Raw genomic sequence first — 22,135 nt, forward strand, 5'->3', positions numbered from 1 at the left:
TTGCTCCAATCAATCCATAGAACAGGGGCCTTCAAACTTGACAGCTTTAAGACTTGTGGACTTCAATTCCCAGAATTCCTCCTCCACTTATGTTAGTTCAGAAATTCTGGGAGTTGAAGTCCTCAAGTCTTAAACTTGCCAAGTTTGAAGAGATAGAGATAGAGATGAAAGGAGCTGACAAAGCAAGTGAAAGAACCAAGAAGGGGACAAACAAAATATATTCACTTTGCTTGACTGATATTTAATGTTTTACCATAATATAGGTAGTCCTTGACTTACAACCATTCATTTAGTGACAGTTCAAAGTTACAGTGGCACAGAAAAAAGTGACTTCTACCTGGTTTTCATACTTATGACCATTGCAGCATCCCCTTGGTCATGTGATCAAAATTCAGATGCTTGGCAACTGGTTTACATTTACGGCGGTTGCGGTGTCCTGGGGCCATATGACCCATCTTTTGCAACTTTCTGACAGAGTCAATGGGGAAGCCCGATTCACTTAACAACCATGTACCAACTTAAGAACTGCAGTGATTCACTTAACAATTATGGCATGGAAGACTGTAAAGTGGGGCACAACTCATTTAACAAATGTCTTGCTTAGCAACAGAAATTTTGGGGTCAATTCTAGTCATAAGCCGAGGACTACCTTTATGTGTTTGCTTCCTTAATGAATTCTGGGCCTAGGAATTCCTTCAAATACAAAAGCTGAACGCTACTGGTAAGCTGACTATGCAAAAAACAAACAAACAAACCATTCTTCAAATACATCAAGCTCTATTTTATCATCTCCCAAGATCCAATAGATAAACCGAGCTCTGTCTTTTATATGCTGCATATGTAGCATTGTATACCAAGACAGTCTATCTCAAGATATTACACTTTCTACTTTCCCATTTTTCTCTGCAATTTTGCATTCTGGTTAGCCATTACAGGAAATTGGATGCTTGGTAGATCTTTGGTTTTGATAGCAAACCGTATCCAAAGACTAGATATCCCTTTAAAGGAGATTAGAGTGCAGAATGTTTGCATATGAAATAAGGAGAAAAAAAATCTACATAATCCCCTACAGAGGCTGAGTGGCTTAAGTTATAACGTATTTTGGGGACATTCAGTAGCATGTTTTGCAATCCATCCCTTGAGGCTTGTGATCCACGCTTTATGACATAGTATGTGTGAACCCAGCCAACCTTGGTTTATTAAATGAACCATGCTTATGCAAATTGTGGTTTAGGACAGCATGTGAAGATAATCATGCAATAAGACATATCTTAAAAGGAAGTTGGTCAAATTGGGACCTTCTCTCCTAATCTCTAAGAAAAAAGAGAGATATTCAGATCAAGAAAGGAAATGTCAGTGGGGAACCAGAGAGAAGCAGATTTGATAAGAAAGTCTTACCATTTGAAGGAGTAAACCCTTGTTATAGTTTCTTATAAGTTACAAGAATGCACTATTATGTCAGATAGCAACAGACCAAATGTACAGTTTCTAAACAGCACTTTCAAAATAACACTGCCTTCCTCCAGTGTTGTAAACTTTTGTTTACTGATGTACTCTAAATGCATTTAGATTATATACAGGTAGTCCTTGACTTACAACCATTTGCTAAGCGACTGAAGTTACAACACTGGAAAAAGTTACTTCCCCGTGGTCACATGATCACCTTCCAAGCCTACTTCCAACAAGCAAAATCAATGGGGGAAGCCAACTTGCTTAAAGACCACATGATTCACTTAATGCCTGGAACAAAGATCAAAAACTGGGGTGCAACTCACAAACTGCCTTGCTTAGCAACTGAAATTTTGTGCTCAATTGTGATCAAGTTGAAGACTACCTATAGTTGGTGAGGAATTCTACAATTGTAGGCACAACTCATTTGGAAAGCACCAGGTAGGGAAGGGCTAGTACAAGGAATATCAAGCAGCACCTAGCACCTCCACGATACCTTGCTAACAGCTTGCTACTTATATCTATATATATACATGTGTATGGCATTTGGCTTTGTTCGGGTATTTTCCCACGTCATTGTAGTTGTGCTTTTAAAGTTGTAGCAACGTTTCGGCAGAATCTCATCTGCCATCATCAGGCTTCTGTATAGTGTTCATCTGTGTATATATGTATGTGTGTGTGTGTGTGTGTGTGTGTTGTATGTATGTATGTATGTATGTGTATATATATATATATATATATATATATATATATATATATATATATATATACACACATACATACATACACATACATACATACACACACACACATACACATACATACATACATACATATAGCATTTTGGGGAATAGGAGACCATGAATTCCCCTGCAAATTATGTACAGTGGGTGAAGAACTCTACATAACAGAGGCCTAGTTCTGTAGTAAGGAGCCTGTGTCCTGAAAAAGCAGACTCAAATTGCGTCTGGAGGTATTCAAAGAACAGAAATTCATAAAAATTATTCAAACCAGCACTTTATGAGGAAAGGAAAGCTAAAATCCTCAATCGTTTCATTTCTTTGTGGAAGAAATTGTATATTCTTTCAACGAGTAGCATTAAAACCACCACCAAGATTAGAAGCATGCAACCAAGAGGCCTTTATGTTTTGGACTTCAACTCCCATAAGCCCTCACGCCAGCACGGTCAAGGGTTTGTGAGATCTGATGCATCTGGAGGACATTAAATGCAGGTTAGCCGTTTCCGCAGGGCTAGGCCTTTGCAAGCCCAGAGTCCTAGGAAAGCTCTTTATCCAGAAGGTTACATAGGGGTCACAACATTTACAGAACAGAACTGGCCTCCTGGAAGCCATGCGAAGAGTGGGGGAAGTGGAAGCAGGATAAAGGTCACTACCTTCAAGACCATGGATACATATATGTACCTATGTTCTGGATACATATATGTACATATATGTTATACACACCACATGACTATTTGATAGTAACTAGAAAAAGTGGGTTCATCCCCAGAAAAAATCATGCAAGAATAAACCCACACACAAGAAGGGCAATACACAAAAACTATTTGTAATGTAGGTAAAAGGAGTTGTACAGCTCAGGTAAGCCCTACTTCTTCCCTTACTCTCCTCCATATATGAAGGGAGAATAAAAAGCATTGATCACAGGGAGCTCCAGGCCCCCAAATTAATCCACTCTTAAGTTCTTAAAACATGCAGGCTCATTTATCACTTTGAAACGCAGAGAAAGCACACACAACAAAGCAACATTATCCTACCTGCAAAAAAATAAATAAATCACAGGTATCATTAATATTACTGGTTATGGCCACCCTACTCCAAAAGTCTCTGGCCATGGAGATAAGCAGATATATCAGAAATACCCTTAAGCCTTCACTTGCACCCTAACCAACTTACACCAAGGGTTAAACCCCGGAGAGCATGTTCTTTAAGGCTTACACCTGAGTGAAGTTACCCACAATGGAAAACTTAGTAAATCTGCTGCATAGAAGTCTGGGTTAATGTGGATTGAGGATTGGGGGTGGTCAGGCTGGCCCAGTAAGAGCAAACTATTCTTCCCTTTGCGCAATCTCTTGAATTTTTTTTTTTAGGTTAAAGTTACTGTACTTACGATTGCTTCACGTGCAGCCTGCAAAATATATATGGATTGAACAGCTCAATAAACATGACTTGAAGGTTTACCAACCACCACTCTCATTTCCCCCAAACAGACCAAGGGAATTTACTCAGGAGTAGATCTCGCTTCTCTTCCAACCCTGCACACCCCAAGGGTGGGCAGACTGCAGCCTCTCCAAGTCTCAGCCCTGCAATCTTTCTACCCACAAAAGTAAAAGGCTCTCTTCTACCAGAAGAAAAGGGCAACCTTCGGAGCAAGGTTAAAAGACAGCCCGGGAAGAAATATAGGCCCGGTTAGCCAGAAGAGGAGGAGATGATCCCGAAGCTGATCTCCAGGAAACCTTGCCTCCCAAATGCAAGGCAGGAGAAAGGGAGAGCCGAGAGGCCCGTTTGCCTGCTTCCCACAGTCGTCGCGCCCCCACTTCCATGTTTCAAATCCTACCCAACGGCTTCCTCTCTGGAAGACCCTCTCAAAGACGGCAAGCTAGGATTCCCCCCACCTGGTAAGAAACTCCCTAGGAATGCATCGGCCGTATAGGGTGGGTGGGTGGCAGAAAAGACCCCCGCAGCCCCCGCAAGACTACACCGAGGAGACGAAAGGGAGTTATTCCAGGATAGCTACGTCGCCAAGTGGGGACGAGGTGAGGATCGGGCGCAGGAGCAAAGCGAGGGATCGCTCCGATCGAAGGTAGGGAAGGTGAAACGGGATAGGGGACAGCAGGAGGCTCTCCTCGGATCGACAACCCGGATCCTCCTCCTCCTCCTACCCCGGGTTCCACCGCCCGCCTTGTCGCTCACCTGCGGGTTCCCTCGGCGGGTCCTTGCCGGCGCTCTGGCTGGGCTGTTCCGCCGCCGCTCCTCCCGCAGGAGTCATCTCGTCCGCCTTAATGACCATGGCCGGCCGCCACCGCCGCTCACGCTCTGCTGCCGCTAGCCCCGCTTCGCCGCCGGCCCTGCTGCGCTGCCGCTGGAAGGCCAGTCGAGCCCGTCGCAGCCCCACGTGGTCCGCACTTCACCTCGGCGGCCGCTCCGACCCCTGACACACCGCCCTCGGCCGCTGGCCCCGCCCTCTCACCCCGCCTGTCACGGAAACCTCGCCCATCGGGCCCGACGGCGGCCGGCCGGGGGCAAAAATCCTTTGCGTTTTGCGGCCAACCTTGCAGCGCCTTAAAGGGGCAGAGCTGATGTACAGGCTAGGGATCCCCAAGAATGCTAGGAGTTGAAGTTCACCCCTCTTGATAATGAGAAACTGCGATACAGGTAGCTTTCAAGTTACGACCATTCATGTAATGACCGTTTGAAGTTACAAGACACTGAAAAAAGTGAGTTATGGCCGTTTTGCACACTTAACGACTACTGCTGCATTTGCCGGTGCTCACGTGGATCAAGATTCAGATGCTTGGCAGCAGTTGCGGTGTCCGGGATCATGGGATCACTTTTTGTGATCTTTTAAGAAACAAACTTCATGGGGAAGCCAGATTCACTTATGGACGGTATTCCTAATTTTACAGCTTCAGGGATTCACTTAATTGTGGCAAGAAATTCATTTAATCTCCTTCAGTTTGGCAGCGATTAGAAAAAAGGAGCCTGGGAATTCTACTTCCACCTTTGGCATGAAAAACGGGCTTGGGTGACTAAGGGCTAGTTACTCTCAGCCCAGCCCACCTCACAGGGTTGTTGTGAGAAAATATGTTGGCTGCCTCGAGTCATTTATAAAAAACAAAGATGGGAGCTCTGGACAAATTTATATCATTTTCTTGGCAACACAGTATGTCGTTTCCTTCTGTAAGAGGTTAACACCCACCCCTCTCCTAGAAAAATTGAAATATCCTAGGAAATATTAAAAAAGAATATTTCCCCTAAAAAGAGTAGAAACTTAGAAGCAGAAACTCACCTCAGAAGTAGAAGCTCACCCCCAGCTTTGTTAATGGGTGGGCCGTTAATGGCCTGGGCCAGAATATTTTATGTAACAAAGATCTCCAGGTAAAGCTATAGCAATTGCCCAAAGCCCTTTTCATTACATCATCACCAGCAAGGCTCAACCAAGCCTGGAACCTAGGACAGCCTACAGAGTTGCCCCTGCATGGTCCCTTAGGAGTCTGACAACCAATCAGAATACAAGCTCAAATTCAAATCTCAACGGAGGGTATAAAACTGGGTACTTTCAGCCCTCCTCCTTCTTCTTGATCTCTTCCTTCACCTTGAAGCATGTGATCATCCTTTTCACTTTGAAGCTCCAAGCCACGTGGTCCTGCCCACCATTAAACCATCTTTTCAAACAGCCTCCGTGTCTTTTTCCGCACTTGGAACTGAACCCAGAAGGATATTTCTTCCAACCCTTCTTTCGGAGTCTTCCCCTCCAATTTCTCAGCCTAGTGTACAGTTCTGTGATTTCCAATGAGTTCCCCATCCAAGTCCCGACCAGTTCGGCCAAATTTGCTTTCTTTCTGACAGTAGCAGCGGTAGGCAATGTGTGATCATCCAGATCAATGTTTCTCAAATTTGACAGCTTTAAGGCATAGACTTCAACTAACTGGGGAGTTCTGAGGAGTTGAAATCCACATGTCATAAGAGTTCAGTTTAATCAGAATAGAGCTGGAAGGGATCTTAGAGGTCTTCCAATCCAACAGGAGACCCTGGCCTATACCATTTCAGACAAATGGTTGTCCAATCTCTTCTTAAAAGCTTCCAGTGATGAAGCACCTACAACTTCTGAAGGCCAGCTGTTCCACTGGTTAATTGTCCTCACGGTGAGGAAAGTTCTCCTTAGTCCCGGGTTGCTCCTCTCCTTGCTTAGTTTCCATCCATTGTTTCTTGTCTTCTGGTGCTTTGGAAAATAAGTTAATCTTTATGGCAGCCCATCAAATACTGGAATGCTGTTACCATGTCGCCCCTAGTCCTTCTTTTCTCTAGACTAGCCATTCCTAATTCCTGCAACCGTTCTTCCTATGTTTTACTTCCCAGGCCTTTAATCGTCTTAGTTGCTCTCCTTTGCACTTTTTCACAAAGTCTCAATATCTTTTTTTGTGACCAAAATTGGATGCAGTTTTAGCAAAAGTTGCCAAATTTGAGAAACACTGCTCCAGATGCTGGACTACCATCTCTACATCATGCTAGCTATTGCTGATAAAGTTCCACAACATTGGGTAGATCAAGTGCTGCCATTCCTTGCACTATGGGCATAAACTGTACAATGAGTTGTTTTTAATCCCAACCCCAGCTAAGAGGCAGTTGATCATCGTGGATTTAGAGGTAGCCCTTGACTTACGGCCACAATTAGGACCAGAATTTTGTTGGTAAAGAAGGTGGTTGTGTTAAATGATTTGTGGCCTGGTTTTACAATTTTACAACTTTTTTCGCCATAGTTGTTAAGTGAATCATTGCATTTGTTAAGTGAATCACACAGCTGTTAAGTAAAACAAGTTTCCTCTATTGACTTTACTTGTAAAAAGTCAGCTGGGAAGGTCACAACTGGGGATCTCACGACCCTGAGATGCTACAGCTGTCATGAATACATATGAGTTGCCAAAAGTTTGAATAATGCGACCGTGTGGATACTGCAATGGTTGTAAGTGTGCAAACTGGTCATTAGTTACTTTTTTTCAGTGCTATTGAAAAGTACTAACTGAATGGTTGCAAGTCAAGAGCTACCTGCATAAGCTATCTAAGGGAATAAATAACAAATAACCCAAGAACTATGAAATAGGTTGACAGAAAGTTATTTTCCCCCATCAGGAATAATAGAGAAGAAGCAGAACATTCCAGAAGACAAGAGGATTATGGAGAGGAAGTGTCCATCTGCCATGTTGCGTTGCCTCTCTCATATTTCTTGTATGACTGAGAAAGAAAAATATTTTGGTAATTTTTACTAAAATTGTTAAACAAGAATGAAAATATAAATACAAACTAATATAAAGTAAGAAAGAAAGAAAAGAGAGAAATTAAAGAAAGCTCTAAAAGTGTAAAAAAAGGAAAAAAGTTAAAAAAGGGGGAAAGAAATAAAGATGTTCTAAAGAAGTAGTATTCCAATATTATTCATAGCAGTTATAACATCAAATGCAGTAGTTTAACTTCTCTAAAATGATATCATATTACTTTTATAATCTATCCCTGAAATCATAAATCACGTTCATTTCCCCCCATTTTTACGCCAAAAAAGTCCATAAGAGTTTTTAGTCACTAATAAATATGGATAAACATCTCTAATTCTAGAAGTCGATTTAGACATTTCAGCAAAATCCATCAACTTCCCTCTCCCTTTTCATGTCATTTGGGAACCTCAAAGAAGAGTAAGTTGATCCCTCCATCAAAAGTAGCAATGCAACCCAGTTCAAAGCCCAGCTGATCTTTGTTTACAGAGTATTTAGTCCTACTAACCAGATCCATTTGATTTGCAATGTTTTCAATGCCTCCTCTCCCGTCATGTGATTGCTTATCAATTAAATAGGGAGATTAGTCAGTAAGCTTGTCTTTTGATCTTTGGGCAGGGAGAGAGGAATCATTCAAAGCAAAGATTCTTGAACCCAGCAGTCAGTATCTAGTAGAACCAGCGCTGCATAGGACAACCTTCTGAAAACATTACAGGAATAGACCAGGATTCAAAAATCCCAACAACCGATTCTCTGCCCGGTTGCTGGGTGGGCGTGGCCATGGTGGACGTGGCCTACCAGAACTTCTGTTTTTTGCCCTCCCAGAGCCTCTACATGGACCCTGCACTTACCTGCATCCAAAACAGGCCACGTGGAGACTCCAGGGAGGGGCGGGGTGGGGTGGGCAGGGCCAGCCGGTCAGTTCAACTACTGTTTTGGTGGACCAGGTGTAAATTTAACATCTGGTTTGCCCGAACCGGCTGAATCCCACCCTTGAGAATAGTCCTTCTAATTATACTTCTACAATCCCATGGTTGCATGAACATTGCACAAAATCTGTGTTAACAAGGGAGTACTATAGTAATGCTGTGGCCTTGGAAAGCACAGAAAAGCCATTGGGCTTTGGAATTTCAGGGAGTTGAGTCCTAAAAGAAGACATAATGGACACAGACATGGTAAAGGCAAAGGATTCACCTGCCCGGTCATATCTGACTCTAGAGGACCATGCTCACATCTGTTTCTTAGCTGAAGGAGCCAGTATTGTCCGAAGACGTTTGTCTGGTCATGTGGCCAGCATGACGACAGGTAGACTTCGACTTATATTAAGAGCTGTGGTGGTGCAGTGGTTAGAATGCAGTATTGCAGGCTAATTCTGCCAACTGCCAGCAGTTTGATTCTCACTGGCTCAAGGTTGATTCAGCCTTCCATCCTTCCAAGGTCAGTGAAATGACCCAGTTTGTTGGGGGGCTATATGCTGACACTAAATGGCTTAGAGAGGGCTGTAAAGCACTGGGGGGGGGGGGGGGGGGGGGGGGGGGGGGGGGGGGGGGGGGGGGGGGGGTGGAGGGGAGGGGGAGGGGGCCAGGTTAAATGAGCGGGGGGTTGTATATATGTCTAAGTGCTTTCAAAGTTACAACGACCCTGAAAAAAGTGACTTATGACTGTTTTTCACACTTACAACCATTGCAGCATTCCCCGGGTCATGTGATCAAAATTTGGATGCTTAGCAACTGAGTCATATCATGGATCAACTCATATAATATTTCTATGGTCTTTTTAGAGTTGCCAACAGAAAGGGAGGGGGGAGCAGTGGGCAGCCTGCATTCCACAAATGTTTTCAAAGATAGTAACTAGATGACCAAAACTGCTGCTGCGCAAAATTCTAACTGGAGAGTATTTGATGACTCTTGGCTATGGATGTGTCCCATTGGAGAACATGAATTATGATACACCCAGGGGGTGTGGGAAAACCAGGGTCAAAGGTAACTATGAATGATGTGTCTCAGAGTCAGCTACACCCAGGCAGTGCCGGCATGTTTACTCCTAATAAATCTTCTTTTAGTTTTGGAAGTTTGGCTCGAGACTCATGATTTAGATGGGGGTAACTGCTGGAACCGTGACAGCATGTCCATCACAGGGTCCTTGCAGTCATATGGCAACTGGCATGCAATTGACACATATTTATAATGTTTGCAGTGTCCTGAGGGTTACATGATCTCCTTTTTGAGGCCTTCAGACAAGCAGGAAGCCAGATTCACTAAACAACAGTGTGACTAACTTAACAGCTGCAGGGATTCACTTAACGGTAGCAGGAAAGGTTGTAAAGTGGGGTAAAGCTCACTTAACAACTGTCTCCCTTAGCGACAGAAATGTTGGGCTCAATTTTGGTTGTAAGTTGAGGCCTACCTGTATATAGTTTCTAGATGGTTGTTCTTTGGCTGAGTCTGACCTGGGCATCTAAACCGTTTAGTGTCAGTGGTAATTGAAACAGCTGAGAAGCCTAGCTGGGCAAAGTAAATAAATATCTTTCCAATGTTACAGAAGCTTGATTTTCAGTCCCCTAAGGCAGGACTGAACCTTGGAAATTTTAAACTTTGCTGTCTGAGGAATTCTGGGAGTTGAAGTCCGCACATCTTAAAATTCCCAAGATTGAGAAACATTGCTCTAAGGCAGGGGTCCCCAACCCCGGTCCATGGACTGGCACCGAGCCTTAGCATGCCAGAAACCAGACTGTGCAAACAAGTGAAGATGACTACCTGCATATGCCGAAGTGCACAGATCATTGTTACCTTCCCACCGAAGTGGGATCTATTTATCTATTTGCATTTGCATGCTTTTGTACTTCTAGGTAGGCAGGAGCTGGGGCAAGTAATGGGAGCTCACTCTATCATGCAGTTCTTGGGTCTCAAACTACCGACCTTCCAGTTGACAAGTCAATGCCTTAACGCAAGGGTCTTCAAACTTGCAAGTTTAAGATTTGTAGACTTCAACTGCCGGAATTCCTGAAGTAACATGACTGGAGGAGGAATTCTGGGAGTTGAAGTTCACAAATCTTAAAGCTGTCAAGTTTGAAGGCCCCTGCCTTAACCACTGGGCCACCATGCCCCTATAGACATAGACACAGAATCATAGTGCTGGAAGGGACCTCAGAGGTCATCTAGTCCACCACGAAGTAGCTCATGAAAGTAGCCTATGTTTATATATGTGCGTTGTATTTGCATTGGTTTATTATGAGTAGAAGCATTGTGTAGGCTTATATATGTGGGCCAGGAAACATCAGGACCTTTAGGAATGATATCCCTGCCCTTGTTGTCCTTCAATTTACCTGCCAGGAGACACAGGTAGCTGTTGCTAATGTTGTCTAGGTCTTTTGTATGGAGATGAGAAGTGTGTCTAAAAATTGTTGGAGGAATTAGCAGATACCAATTCTTCTCTTACCCATCTGATTCTTGGGTTGCATCTTGAACTCTGCTTGGGGGAAAGATGGAGAGGTAATGCCATGAGTGATTTATGGCCAAGGGTAGAGAAGGGATTGGGAGGAAGAATATAATGAGAAAAAGAAAGAACCTTGAGGAACAGGAGGAAAAATCACTACCAAGACAGCGGTCAGATATAAGGAACCTGAATCTGAGCCAGCATCTCAGACAAGAGCTTCCCTTATCGTGAGAAGGGGGCACATTCAGACTGGCAAGATTCTGTTACCATAACTTTATAACAAATGTACTGCATGATTTTGGTTTCCTAGTCTGGTTGAGTTTAAGGCCTGATAAAGAGAAGGATTTAGTTCAAGATTTTGCAAGCCAGATGGGCTTGACCTGTAGGCCCAATGAGTGGTACACCATCTCTAGTTTAAATACAGATTTATAATTACCATTTGAACAGAAACATAGTGTGCTCTGGTATGGAGAAAATTGCAGTTTGATGGTACTTGTGATACTGTTAAAAGTTGATGGGTTATTGTCAGGCATCTCAATGTCATTAAATAAAGGCTTGTCCTTTGACAGCCCTTCCCATTCAAACTGAGTGCTACACTAGATAACTGGAACCTATGAGAGACACAAAAACTGCAGAGAGATCTACATTCAACCCTATCTATGGCGTGCTATCATGCCTCAGGATAATTTGGATGCTATTGCTTGTCCAAAATGAGAAGAATCGGACCGGAATGTCTGTAGATTGAAAGTCTTTTATTGGTAGCTTCTATCTTTTCCAATAAGCACTTGCTTAGAATGCTGTCCCAACAAATTATGCCCCTGATGGCTCACGTGATTAAAAATGCAGAGTTGGAAGTTAGCAAAGCCCATGTTTGAAACCTAAGAGCTGCATTTCAGGGTGAGCTCCCATCATTTGCTCCAGCTCCTTCCAGGGATATGAAAGGAGATCCCATAGGTATCCCCCGGGCAAATGGTGATATTCACTGGCTAATTTTTTCAACTCGGAAGTGCCTTAAGTTATTTCTCTGACACGAAGAGGAGGGGATGTCCCTGATACAATGCATCTCACCATTAGGAAAAAGCAGAAAAAAGCAACAGATTAGGGGACTGGAGGCTAAAGTGTACTATGAACGGTTGTAGGGACTGTGCATGTCTTGTCTAACGGAGAGAAGGATTATGGGTGACATAACAGCAGTCTTCTAGTATTTGTGGGGATATCAGAGAGAAGAGGGGGGTCAACGTATTCTCCAAAGCACCTGAGAACAGGACAAGAAGTAATACATGGAAGATCATTAAAGAGAGATCCAAACTAGAACTAAGGAGAAATCTTGTGACATTGAGAACAATTAATCAGTGGAATGGCTGATAGCTAGAATTTCTGGGTGCTCCATCACTGGAGATTTAAAAAAGAGATTGGACAACCATTTGTCTGGAATGGTATAGTCGTCTGCCTGAGCGTGGAGGTTGGGCTAGAAGACCTCCAAGGTCCTTTCCAATTCTGTTATTCTGAATTCTGCATTCTCAGGATAGGTGTTCCACCCCAGCAATTGCCCTATTGTTGGAAGGTTTCTTACACACCCAGTTTCGCTTGCTACCTTCAGGTGTGGTAGAATTGGCTGGTCCTTCCTCCATATTGATGTGAAATTCCAATGCTGACTTGTTTGGCTTTTGTTCATCTTAATTAAAACAGCAAGAAAACACAGAGGTATTTCCTGTGTGCTGAATTTTAGCTACAGTTTTGATGTTATGGTGCCCTCAAGACAGATGTTGAGGGCAGAGGCCCAGTGTGTAATGAGGCAGAACAATAGGGAATGCATAAGCACTACAAGGGAATTTTATTAAACAAACAAATAAACTACTGATTCAACTCAGTGCAAGGTTTGTGAAATAACCTCAAGTCGCCCTGACTCTACCCCCAATTAAGGAATTACAGTCGTTAAAGGGGAGTTGTTTGCAAGTAAATTAACATTTAGTCTAAAGAGGGACCTATGTGAGAGTTTACATTTCTCTTAAGACAAAAATTAAAGTGATTTAAATGTATTTTGTGTAGTCCTGATGAGATGGTTTTGCGAAATCCGGTAGCACACAAAAGAAGAGCTGTGTGAATCAGCAGTTTATCTTGTTTCCCTCAAGATGGTGTTTTGACGCAATGAAAATGAGAATAGATTCTCAAGGAATAAACTTTCTCTCCCCTTATTCCATTTCTGGGATCTCTGCAGATCAAACTTAATATTGGCATCTCAGGGTGAATGATTGACAAGAACAGACATGCCCAAAAGAGAGGTTCTTCCATATATTGCTGAAAGCAATTAATCTGACAAATGCATCCAGATAAAGTTTAGCTGCATTAGGAGGCATACTTCTCAAAACTCAGGGGATTTATGGCGATGAGTAGGCGGAAATGCTTGGGCAAATTGAAACATGATGCCAAGGACAGCTTCTCTTCACTTGTGAGGTTGGTGATCTCATCAGCAACACACCTAAAGTTGTGTTTCTCACATAGATAACTTCAAGACATGTGGACTTGAACTCCCAGAATTCCCCAGACAGCATGAATGTCTTAAAGTGGCCTAGGTTGAAAAACACTGCTTCAGAGAATTCTGGAATATACCCTCTCTTCGAGAATTCTCTCTCAATTTTGGCAACTTTCAGATGTATGGACTTCCACTCCCAGAATTCCTCAGCCACAGGGGGAATTCTGGGAGCTGAAGTCCATACATCTTATAATTGCCAAGGTTGAGGATGCACCGCTCTAAGAGGTGTGGAGGACCACAGCCAAGTTCTCCTAAATCCATTGGTTGACTTATAGCCACAGGGCCATTCCAGAAGACCGTGGTTTGTCTGGATGTACAACTGGGCAAGGTACCACAGTAAATCATACTGACTGTTGATTTAGGAAAAGCATTGAGCTTGGATGGGCTATCTGCTATTTGTCCTTCTTTTTGTCTTTGTCATCGGGGTTCTTTGGCATGATCTCAGAATTCAGTGACCAATCTGCAGCTCAGTTTTGCGCAGCCAAAAACTAAAACATCTTTATGCTGGAAATAGATCAGATGATTGATGGCTAGAGCAAAACTTTCTGCCTATATTGGGACTACCACTCCCAGAATTCCTACTTATTTACAATTCTGGATGTAACTCACCTCACAGGGTTGTTGTGCTGAAAATCAGAATACACGTTCCGTGTATTATGTATGTTTGCCATCTTGAGTTATTTATAAAGCGATTAAGGTGGGATTTTAAAAAATGTAATAAATAAATAAACACATCTGAAGGGCACTGGTTTAGTTAAAATTGAGCCAAGGAAAACACCCTTCCCTCTTTTGTTTCTCATAATGTTAGAATTTGGGCACTAGCCAACAAAACTGATTAGCTGATCCAGGAGACAAAATAAACATTTGCACATGGTGCATAATTTTCTAATTACAATAGGCATTGTCTTTCCAGGTTTCATTGTCGTTGCAGGAAGTAAAACAGAGGACGAGGCTTTCCCCTCATCTCTATTACCCATGAGAAAGCTCCCCATTCAGTTTATTTTTATTTATTTATTTTCATCCTGCCTTTATTATTTTTATAAATAACTCCAGTTGGCGAACATATCTAATATTCCTCCTTCCTCCTATTTTCCCTGCAACAACAACCCTGTGAGGTAGGTTGGGCTAAGACAGGGTGACTTGCCCCAAGTCACTCACCTGGCTTTTATGCCTAAAGTGGGACTAGAACTCCCAGTCTCCTAGTGATTGGCCCAAAGTCATCAAGCCCTCTTTCATGCCTAAGGCAGGCCTAAATCTCATCATCTCCTGCTGATTGGCCCAAAATTACTCAGCCAGCTTTCATGCCTAAGGCTGGACTAGAACTCATAATCGCCTGGTGATTGGCCCAAAGTTACCCAGCTGGCTTTCATGCCTAAGGCTGGACACAGTCACAGTCACCTGGATTCTAGCTTGGTGCCTTAACCGCTAGACCAAATTGGCTCCCACTGACTTAGTAACAGCAAGGGTGTCTGTAGCGCCCTCCCAAAAAGTCAAATTGGCGGTCAGAACCATGTGAGTGAATGTAAAAAATGGGAGTGTGTTTGTGCGTGTGTGTGTGTGTGTGTTGTTGTCTGGGTACAGTTAGTTTTGGAAAATAATAATAATAATATTCATAGAATCGATAATAATCACATAATATTTGCTTATCCATATTAATATACCTTCATTGTATAGTTAATCATTCTCTTAAACTTTTGAGTTTCTAAATTCTGTTTCTGTCAATTAACCACTGATAAAACAAATCCCCTGTTAAAAAATATTCTGTTTCTTCCTTCTCCTTTATTTTGAGAGTTAATCTATCCAGTTCTGTGCATTCTAATATTTTTATTACATTTCATCTGTAAGGATCTCTTCATTTTTGTTTGTAGATATTCTGAGTTGCTGTACAAGTAGTCCTTGACTTTACAATCATTCATTTAGTAACGATTTGAAATTACAATGCCACTGAAAATAGTGGCTTTCAACCGGTCCTCGTGACTGTTGCAGCATCTCCACAGTCAAGTGATCAAAACTGGATGTTTGGAAACCAACATGTATTCACAACAATTGAAGCGTCCCAGGGTTGCCATGAATTCTTTATTCTTTATTGGCCAAGTGTGATTGGACACACAAGGAATTCGTCGTCTTGGTGCAAATGGTCTCAGTGTACATAAAAGAAAAGATACATTCATCAAGAATCAAGAATCAAGAATCGTAAGGTACAACACTTAAATAGTAGTCATAGGGTACAATAAGCAATCAAATCATACTAGGAAATAGTCAATACAAAATCGTAAGGATACAAGCAACAAAGTTACAGTCATACAGTCACAAGTGGGAGGCGATGGGTGATAGGAACAATGAGAAAATTAATAATAATAGAAATGCAGATTTAGTAAATAGTTGGACAGTGTTGAGGGAATTATTTGTTTAGCAGAGTGATGGCATTCAAGAAAAAAATGTTCTTGTGTCTAGTTGTTCTGGTGTGTAGTGCTCTATAGCATCGTTTTGAGGATAGGAGTTGAAAGAGTTTATGTCCGGGATGTGAGGGGTCTGTAAATACAGTATTTTCACAGCCCTCTTTTTGACTCTGCAGTATACAGGTCCTCGATTGAAGGCAGGTGGGTAGTAATTGTTTTTTCTGCAGTCCTAATTATCCTCTAAAGTCTGTGTCTGTCCTGTTGGGTTGAAGAACCAAACCAGACAGTTATAGAGGTGCAGATGATAGACTCAATAATTCCTCTGTAGAACTGCATCAGCAGCTCCTTGGGTAGTTTGAGCTTTCTGAGTTGGCGCAGAAAGAACATTCTTTGTTGTACTTTGTTCTGTTGTGCATATACAGCCTTCCCACCTGGCTTCAGACAAACAGTCAATGGGTGAAGCTGGATTTGCTTAAGGACAAGGTGACTCAGTAAAAAATTTAATGATTTGCTTAACAACCCTGGCAAGAAGAGTTCGTAAAATTGGGTGTGACTCACATAACAACTGCCTTGCTTAGCAATGGAAATTCTGGTCTCAACTGACGACGTCAGTCAAAGATTACCTGTATATCTCTGCATCCAGTTAGAAAGGTAGACAGCAAGTCTCTTTTGAAAAGCCTCCACAAAGCCTTTGTTCTGTTCTTTTTACAAGTCTCTTCTTCCCCATTACAACTACAATTCATTTGCTATCACTTGCTGACACAAGGAACCAGCCTGAACTTGTAGCGTACAGTAATAAAGGTGTGTGTATATCCCCCTCGCCTGCCTTTCTTGGCAAGGGCTGTCCTGCAAATCTGGCCTGTTCTCAGAAGAAGTGACTCAGCAAAACGTCTTCTGAAATGACAATCCTGTTCAAACTTGGGGCCAATAAATTCACTGCTGAAAGAATGGAATAAGGTTGGCTATCGTGTTTATTGTAATCTAGGCTTACCCCAGCTTGCAGATCTGGTGCAGTAATCCAGCATGTTTGGAGACCAGGCAGCTGCTAAAGGGAACTGAGCTAGCCACATTCTCCAAATGGGTGTTAATTTCACCTGTTTGAAATGCAAAATAAATGCCAGTAAAATAAATAAATAAAAATGCTGAGCCGCAAATTTGGTGAATGCACCAGAGTTTCCCTGGGGGTGGTGAGGGTTATTATTGAAACGGGGAGGGAAGCTCGTTAAAAATTACTTAATTGCTGTCAAGGGCAGTTCTAAATGTATGTGAAAAGCCTCTTCATTGGTTGTCAACGAAGTATATCCATGCAATTAGCAAGGGAGGAATTGTGTGCCAGATGTAGTGCGCTGCAGGTAGCTTTGTCTTCCTAATGTAATTCCTGTGCATGAGACATTCTAGGCGAGGCGTTGCATGGAGGGAATTATGGATCTGCCTCATCCAGTGATATCTCCATCTTCTAGTGCTCTAAGCCAGGAGTCTCCAATCTTGGTAACTTTAAGACTTGTGGACTGCAACTCCGAGAATTCCACCAGTCTTAAAATTGCCAAGGTTGGACCCCCTTGCTCTAAGCCAATGTTTCTCAACCTTGGGCACTTTAAGATGAGTTGACTTTAACTCCCAGAATTCTACAGCCAGGGTGGCTATGGAATTCTGGGAATTGAAGTCCATCTATTTTAAAGTGACCAAGGTTGAGAAACACTGCTCTACACGGTATGGTATGTAGTAAGCAAAATCCAGTTGGTGGCATCTTGCAGGCAAAGTTTGAGCATCTGATTGTTTATATCAGGGATTCTCAACCTCAGCACCTTGAAAATCTGCGGATTTCAACTCTCGGGATTCTCCAGCCAGCATCCTGGCTGGAGAATATTGAGAATTGAGATCCACACGTCTTTAAAGTTGCTGAAGTTGAGAAATACTGGATTATGCCTCATTATGGTAATTGTTGTGATGAATTTATTTTGCTTACAGGGAGCTACTGTGAGTGTAGACATGACTTAACGATGTCACCAGAAGTGTCAGGGTGGTTTCCATGCTCTGGTCCCCCCTCCCATTTTGGGGGACACTTTTGTTTTCCATTTCTTTTTAAGTGTTGAGGCTTGTTTTATCTGCCTACTGAAAATGGGACCAGGGTGGATGGGTAGATGGATAAGAACGTATTGCTATCCTTTGACATTTGGCTTTGAACTTTTGATAGTTTTATGGGTTTGGAAGCATTAAAGGCCCATGTCTCAAATATGCTTTATCCAAAGGCAACCTGACTTCATTTTCCTTGAAGACGTTTCGTTTTTTATCCAAGATGCTTCTGCAGTTCAGAAAGGTGGCTGGGGAATTCTGGGAATGGAAGTCCACCCATATTAAAGTTGCTCAGGGGGAGAAACACTGTCTTAGAACAATGACTCACATTTTTAGTAAACCTTAAACCCGAAGGTGTTTTTTGGTGCAAAAATCAAAATTAAAAGGATATCTAAATGGCCCAAATCTGACCAAGCATCATACTTCTTACTTGAAACTTGGACAGGTTCTGCGGTTCTTTCCTGAATTCTTGGGTGCTATCGGTGGGGAGAAATCATATATGGTATGGTGTATATAAGGGTTTCATTGTTAACCATCGATGTGGTGTCCCTCAAGGTTTGTGATGATGAAGCCTTGGGCCACATCAATCAAAAGTTGGAAATGTAGCTCTAGAAAATTCCCTATGCTGAATCAGATTGTGTCCATCCAATTCAATGTCTGGGGAGATTCTCAGTCATCCAGGTCATGGTTGTCCCAAAGATGCTTTTTCAAAAGGCAACTGGACTTCGTTTTCCTTAAAAACATTTCATTTCTTATCCAAGAAGCTTCTTCAGTTCTGACAATGAACTATCCAAAGCACCTCTGGGACATTCAGATCAATCAAACCTGTATCACTGTTGAATTAATGATGCCATCAAATCCTGGATTTTCTGCCAACAAAACATTGGTTATGTGCATCAAGTCAGTGTTGACTCTTAGTAACCACACAGATTTTCTCTTTCAAGTCTTCCAATGGTGCACCGGTCAGCACTGTAATTGAGTCCATCTACCTTGCAACTAATTGTCCTCTTCTTCTGCTCTTTCCTTCCATTTTTTCCAGCATTAGAGTTTTCCCTAGAGAGCTAAGATGGCGTCTCAAGATGGCGCCACCAATGGTAGCCTCGGTGAAATGGTCTCTAGTTAGTATACTGAGAGTTCATACACTGGAGACAAATTCCTTGTGTGTCCGATCACACTTGGCCAATAAAGGATATTCCTACATTCCTAAGTCTTTGCATAATGTGTACAAGCTACACATTTGAATCTGGTCATTTGTGCCTCCAGTGAGAACTCTGTTTTGATTGTTTGCTTTATTGGCTACCTACAGCATTCTCAGGCATCTTGTCTGATCCCTGTCTGTTGATCCCTACCTGGATCCATCAAAAAGCTAGATCCCATAGATCAGGTGTCCCCAACCTCCTGTCCACAGCCCAGTGACAGGGCGCAGCCTGTTCGGAACCGGACCACTGAAGTGACGGTCGTGTGTGTGTGTGTGTGTGTGTGTGTGTGTGTGTGTGCACGCAAAGCTGCATTTGTGAAAGCACTGTCCATGAAATTATCCCCACTTCCCCCCCGCCCGCCGAAATGAGAAAGTTTGGAGACTGCTGCTGTCATAAGACCCAAGAGGATTGTAAGTTTTAGCACCAATGAGGCTGATTTTTTTTCATATGGCCCTAAGCATATTTTGCCTATTTCCCCCACCCAGAGGAGTCCTGATGAATTCCAACAGAACAAAAGCACAATACAAGATGTCCCTCGTGTAAAAACAGGGAATTTCCTCCCTCTCCTCCTTCCAAGATGAGTGGTTGTGGAAGACTCACAAAAGCTCATGAAATGAGGAAGTGATAGAGCCTCTATCTTTTTCTGTCTGAGTTTATGAAAAGGAAGGTGGATTGCATAGATGAAGCTAAGGAGAACTTTCCCATTCCAGGAAGGACTCCACAATGCGGAAACCTGTTGGAATACACATCCTGTCCTGTTTGATACTGTCATCCTCCAACAAGGAGAACATTCCCTATCCTCAAGCCAGGACAAGATCTTGATTTTGCCCGTTTACCCAGTCTTTTTCCTTTGGGAAGAGACATATTAGATGAAAGCGATTTCTACGTAGAGGTAAGATGAGGAATTACAGCAGAAAGTAGCGAACAAGAGCCGGAATAAAAACAACATTGTCTTTTTAGTTCATTTACACATAAAATTTAATTGAAATTAAGTATAGTGAGTATGATAATGCTCCAGAGAGGAATTTGGTCTTTTGAAATTTCTCACTTCCTACACATGAAAGATTGAAAATGTGTAGGAACTTTTGAAGATTTCCAGCAGCTGCACTAAAGGGTCATGTCCAGAGCCTTGTGGATTTCAATTTGTGTCCTCCTGTTGTACATCATTGGTTATGTTACACAGACACAAAGAAAGGATTCTCCCAGGGCCTGGACATAACCCTTCCCTAATTTCTCTTTTAGGTGGAACAATTCTTAAAAGACGTTAAATGCTTGACACAGATATGATGGAAGAAGAAAACAAAGCATTTTCAGGAGTGGAAACTTGCAACTAATATGAAGAACAAATACAGGTAGCCCTCGATTTATGACCATTCATTTAGTGACCGTTCAAAGTTACAACAGCATTGGGAAAAAAGTGTCTTCAATCTCACAGCCATCACAGAGTCCCTGCAGTCACATGATCAAAATTCAAAATGGCAACTGGCATGCATTTATGATGGTTGCAGTATTCTGGGGTCACGTGATGGCTGTTTATGGCCTTCCCAGCTGTCTTCTTTGACAAGCAAAGTCGATGGGGGAAGCCGGATGTGCTTAATGACTGCATGATTCACTTAAAAACAGTAGTGATTTGCTTAACAACCGTGGCAATGAAAGGTCATAAAATTGGATTGAGTGACTGCCTTGCTTCGTAACAGAAATTTCCGGTCCTAATTGTGGTCATTAGTTGAGGGTTACCTGTACAGCGCCGGTGGTACAATTTTAGGGCAGAGACAAAAGACACAAGGTGGGAAGCCAATGTCCTTGTAAGGTGAAGCTACAGCCCAGATCCAGCTGATATGTGCAAATCAAACATGACATTTTGGTTCAACAACAAGTTATTGCTCTGCTTCGCTTCTGTCTTCCAGAAGATACAAGATAATTTCACACAGAAACATTGGTCTTTTTTTTTATACAAATCATGACTGATTTCATTTGGTATGTTCCCTGATAAATGTAAATACAGAATAAGGATATGCATGTGTATGTCGTGTTTTGTGCACACACACACACACAGACACGTCTATGTAAATAATTACATATATTCTACCATCTATTTATACTTATTTCATAGGGAACTTATGACAGAAAGTGGTGGGAAAAAATCATTGTAAAAATATCTTGTACGCACTGTGGAATACACAAATAAGTCCATATGACACCCATCCACAGCTATGAGATATTCTGCATTTCATCAGGTGTGTTTATGTGTTATTCCTTCAGATGCAGGGACCTCTTGAATTAAAAATGTGGAAACAGTAAGCATGTATTGAATTTTGAGAAATATATATATATATATATATATATATATATATATATATATATTATATATATATATTTGTTTTTGTTATATATATATATCAGTATTTTTGTTCAGGTATTTTCCCACGTCATTAGTTGTGCTTTTAAAGTTGTAGCAGCTTTTGGCAGAATCTCATCTGCCATCATCAGGCTTCTGTACTGTGTCTGCCTGTGATACAGAATACACAATACAGAAGCCTGATGATGGCAAATGATATTCTGCGGAAACATTGCTACAACTTTAAAAGCACAACTATAATGATGTGGGAAAATACCCGAACAAAGCTGCATACCATACATGTAAGTATCCGTGAAAACTTAAGAAAACAAATATATATATATATCTCAATAAAAACTGCATTGCTTGAAACACATTTCATTTAAACTCACTGCTCTGGAATGAACCAAGACATCTTGCATGGTCTCTGGTTGCTGGTTTTAACATGGAGCGTCATGCGGGCCAAAGCGGTGCCATTCTGAGCTCGGCTGTGGCCATGCAATTGGAAAAACCATCACTGGGCATGCGTACCAACCCCGCCCCCTCCCCGTCAAAGTGTCAGCCACACTTTGAACTATGGGGGCTTTGGGATTGTGTCAAGACCTCTGCTTACGGGGTGTTTAAGGAATTGGATAGCAAGCAAATGTATAGGCAGGCGCGTAAGAAAATCTCTATTGCCTAATAGTATTATTGTTATGCAATAATTCA

General features: G+C 42.2%; 2 protein-coding genes across 2 annotated transcripts in view; both read right to left on the bottom strand.

Annotated features, from left to right (window-relative positions):
* CLUH (CLUH binding protein of NUMT mRNA) overlaps positions 1 to 4,644 on the bottom strand; it is a 90,356-nt gene extending 85,712 nt beyond the window's left edge. Inside the window, exon 1 of the mRNA XM_026710178.2 lies at positions 4,380 to 4,644. Coding sequence (XP_026565963.2) covers positions 4,380 to 4,476 — 97 coding nt within the window. The 5' untranslated portion in view covers positions 4,477 to 4,644. The remainder of the gene's footprint in view (positions 1 to 4,379) is intronic.
* The window catches only part of CCDC92B (coiled-coil domain containing 92B), a 358,816-nt gene that overhangs the window by 285,270 nt on the left and 51,411 nt on the right, over positions 1 to 22,135 (bottom strand). The window lies entirely within an intron of this gene.

The sequence above is a fragment of the Pseudonaja textilis genome, chromosome 1 (assembly GCF_049901715.1).
Source record: "Pseudonaja textilis isolate UNSWEBS1 chromosome 1, rPseTex1.2, whole genome shotgun sequence".
Classification (NCBI taxonomy): domain Eukaryota; kingdom Metazoa; phylum Chordata; class Lepidosauria; order Squamata; family Elapidae; genus Pseudonaja; species Pseudonaja textilis.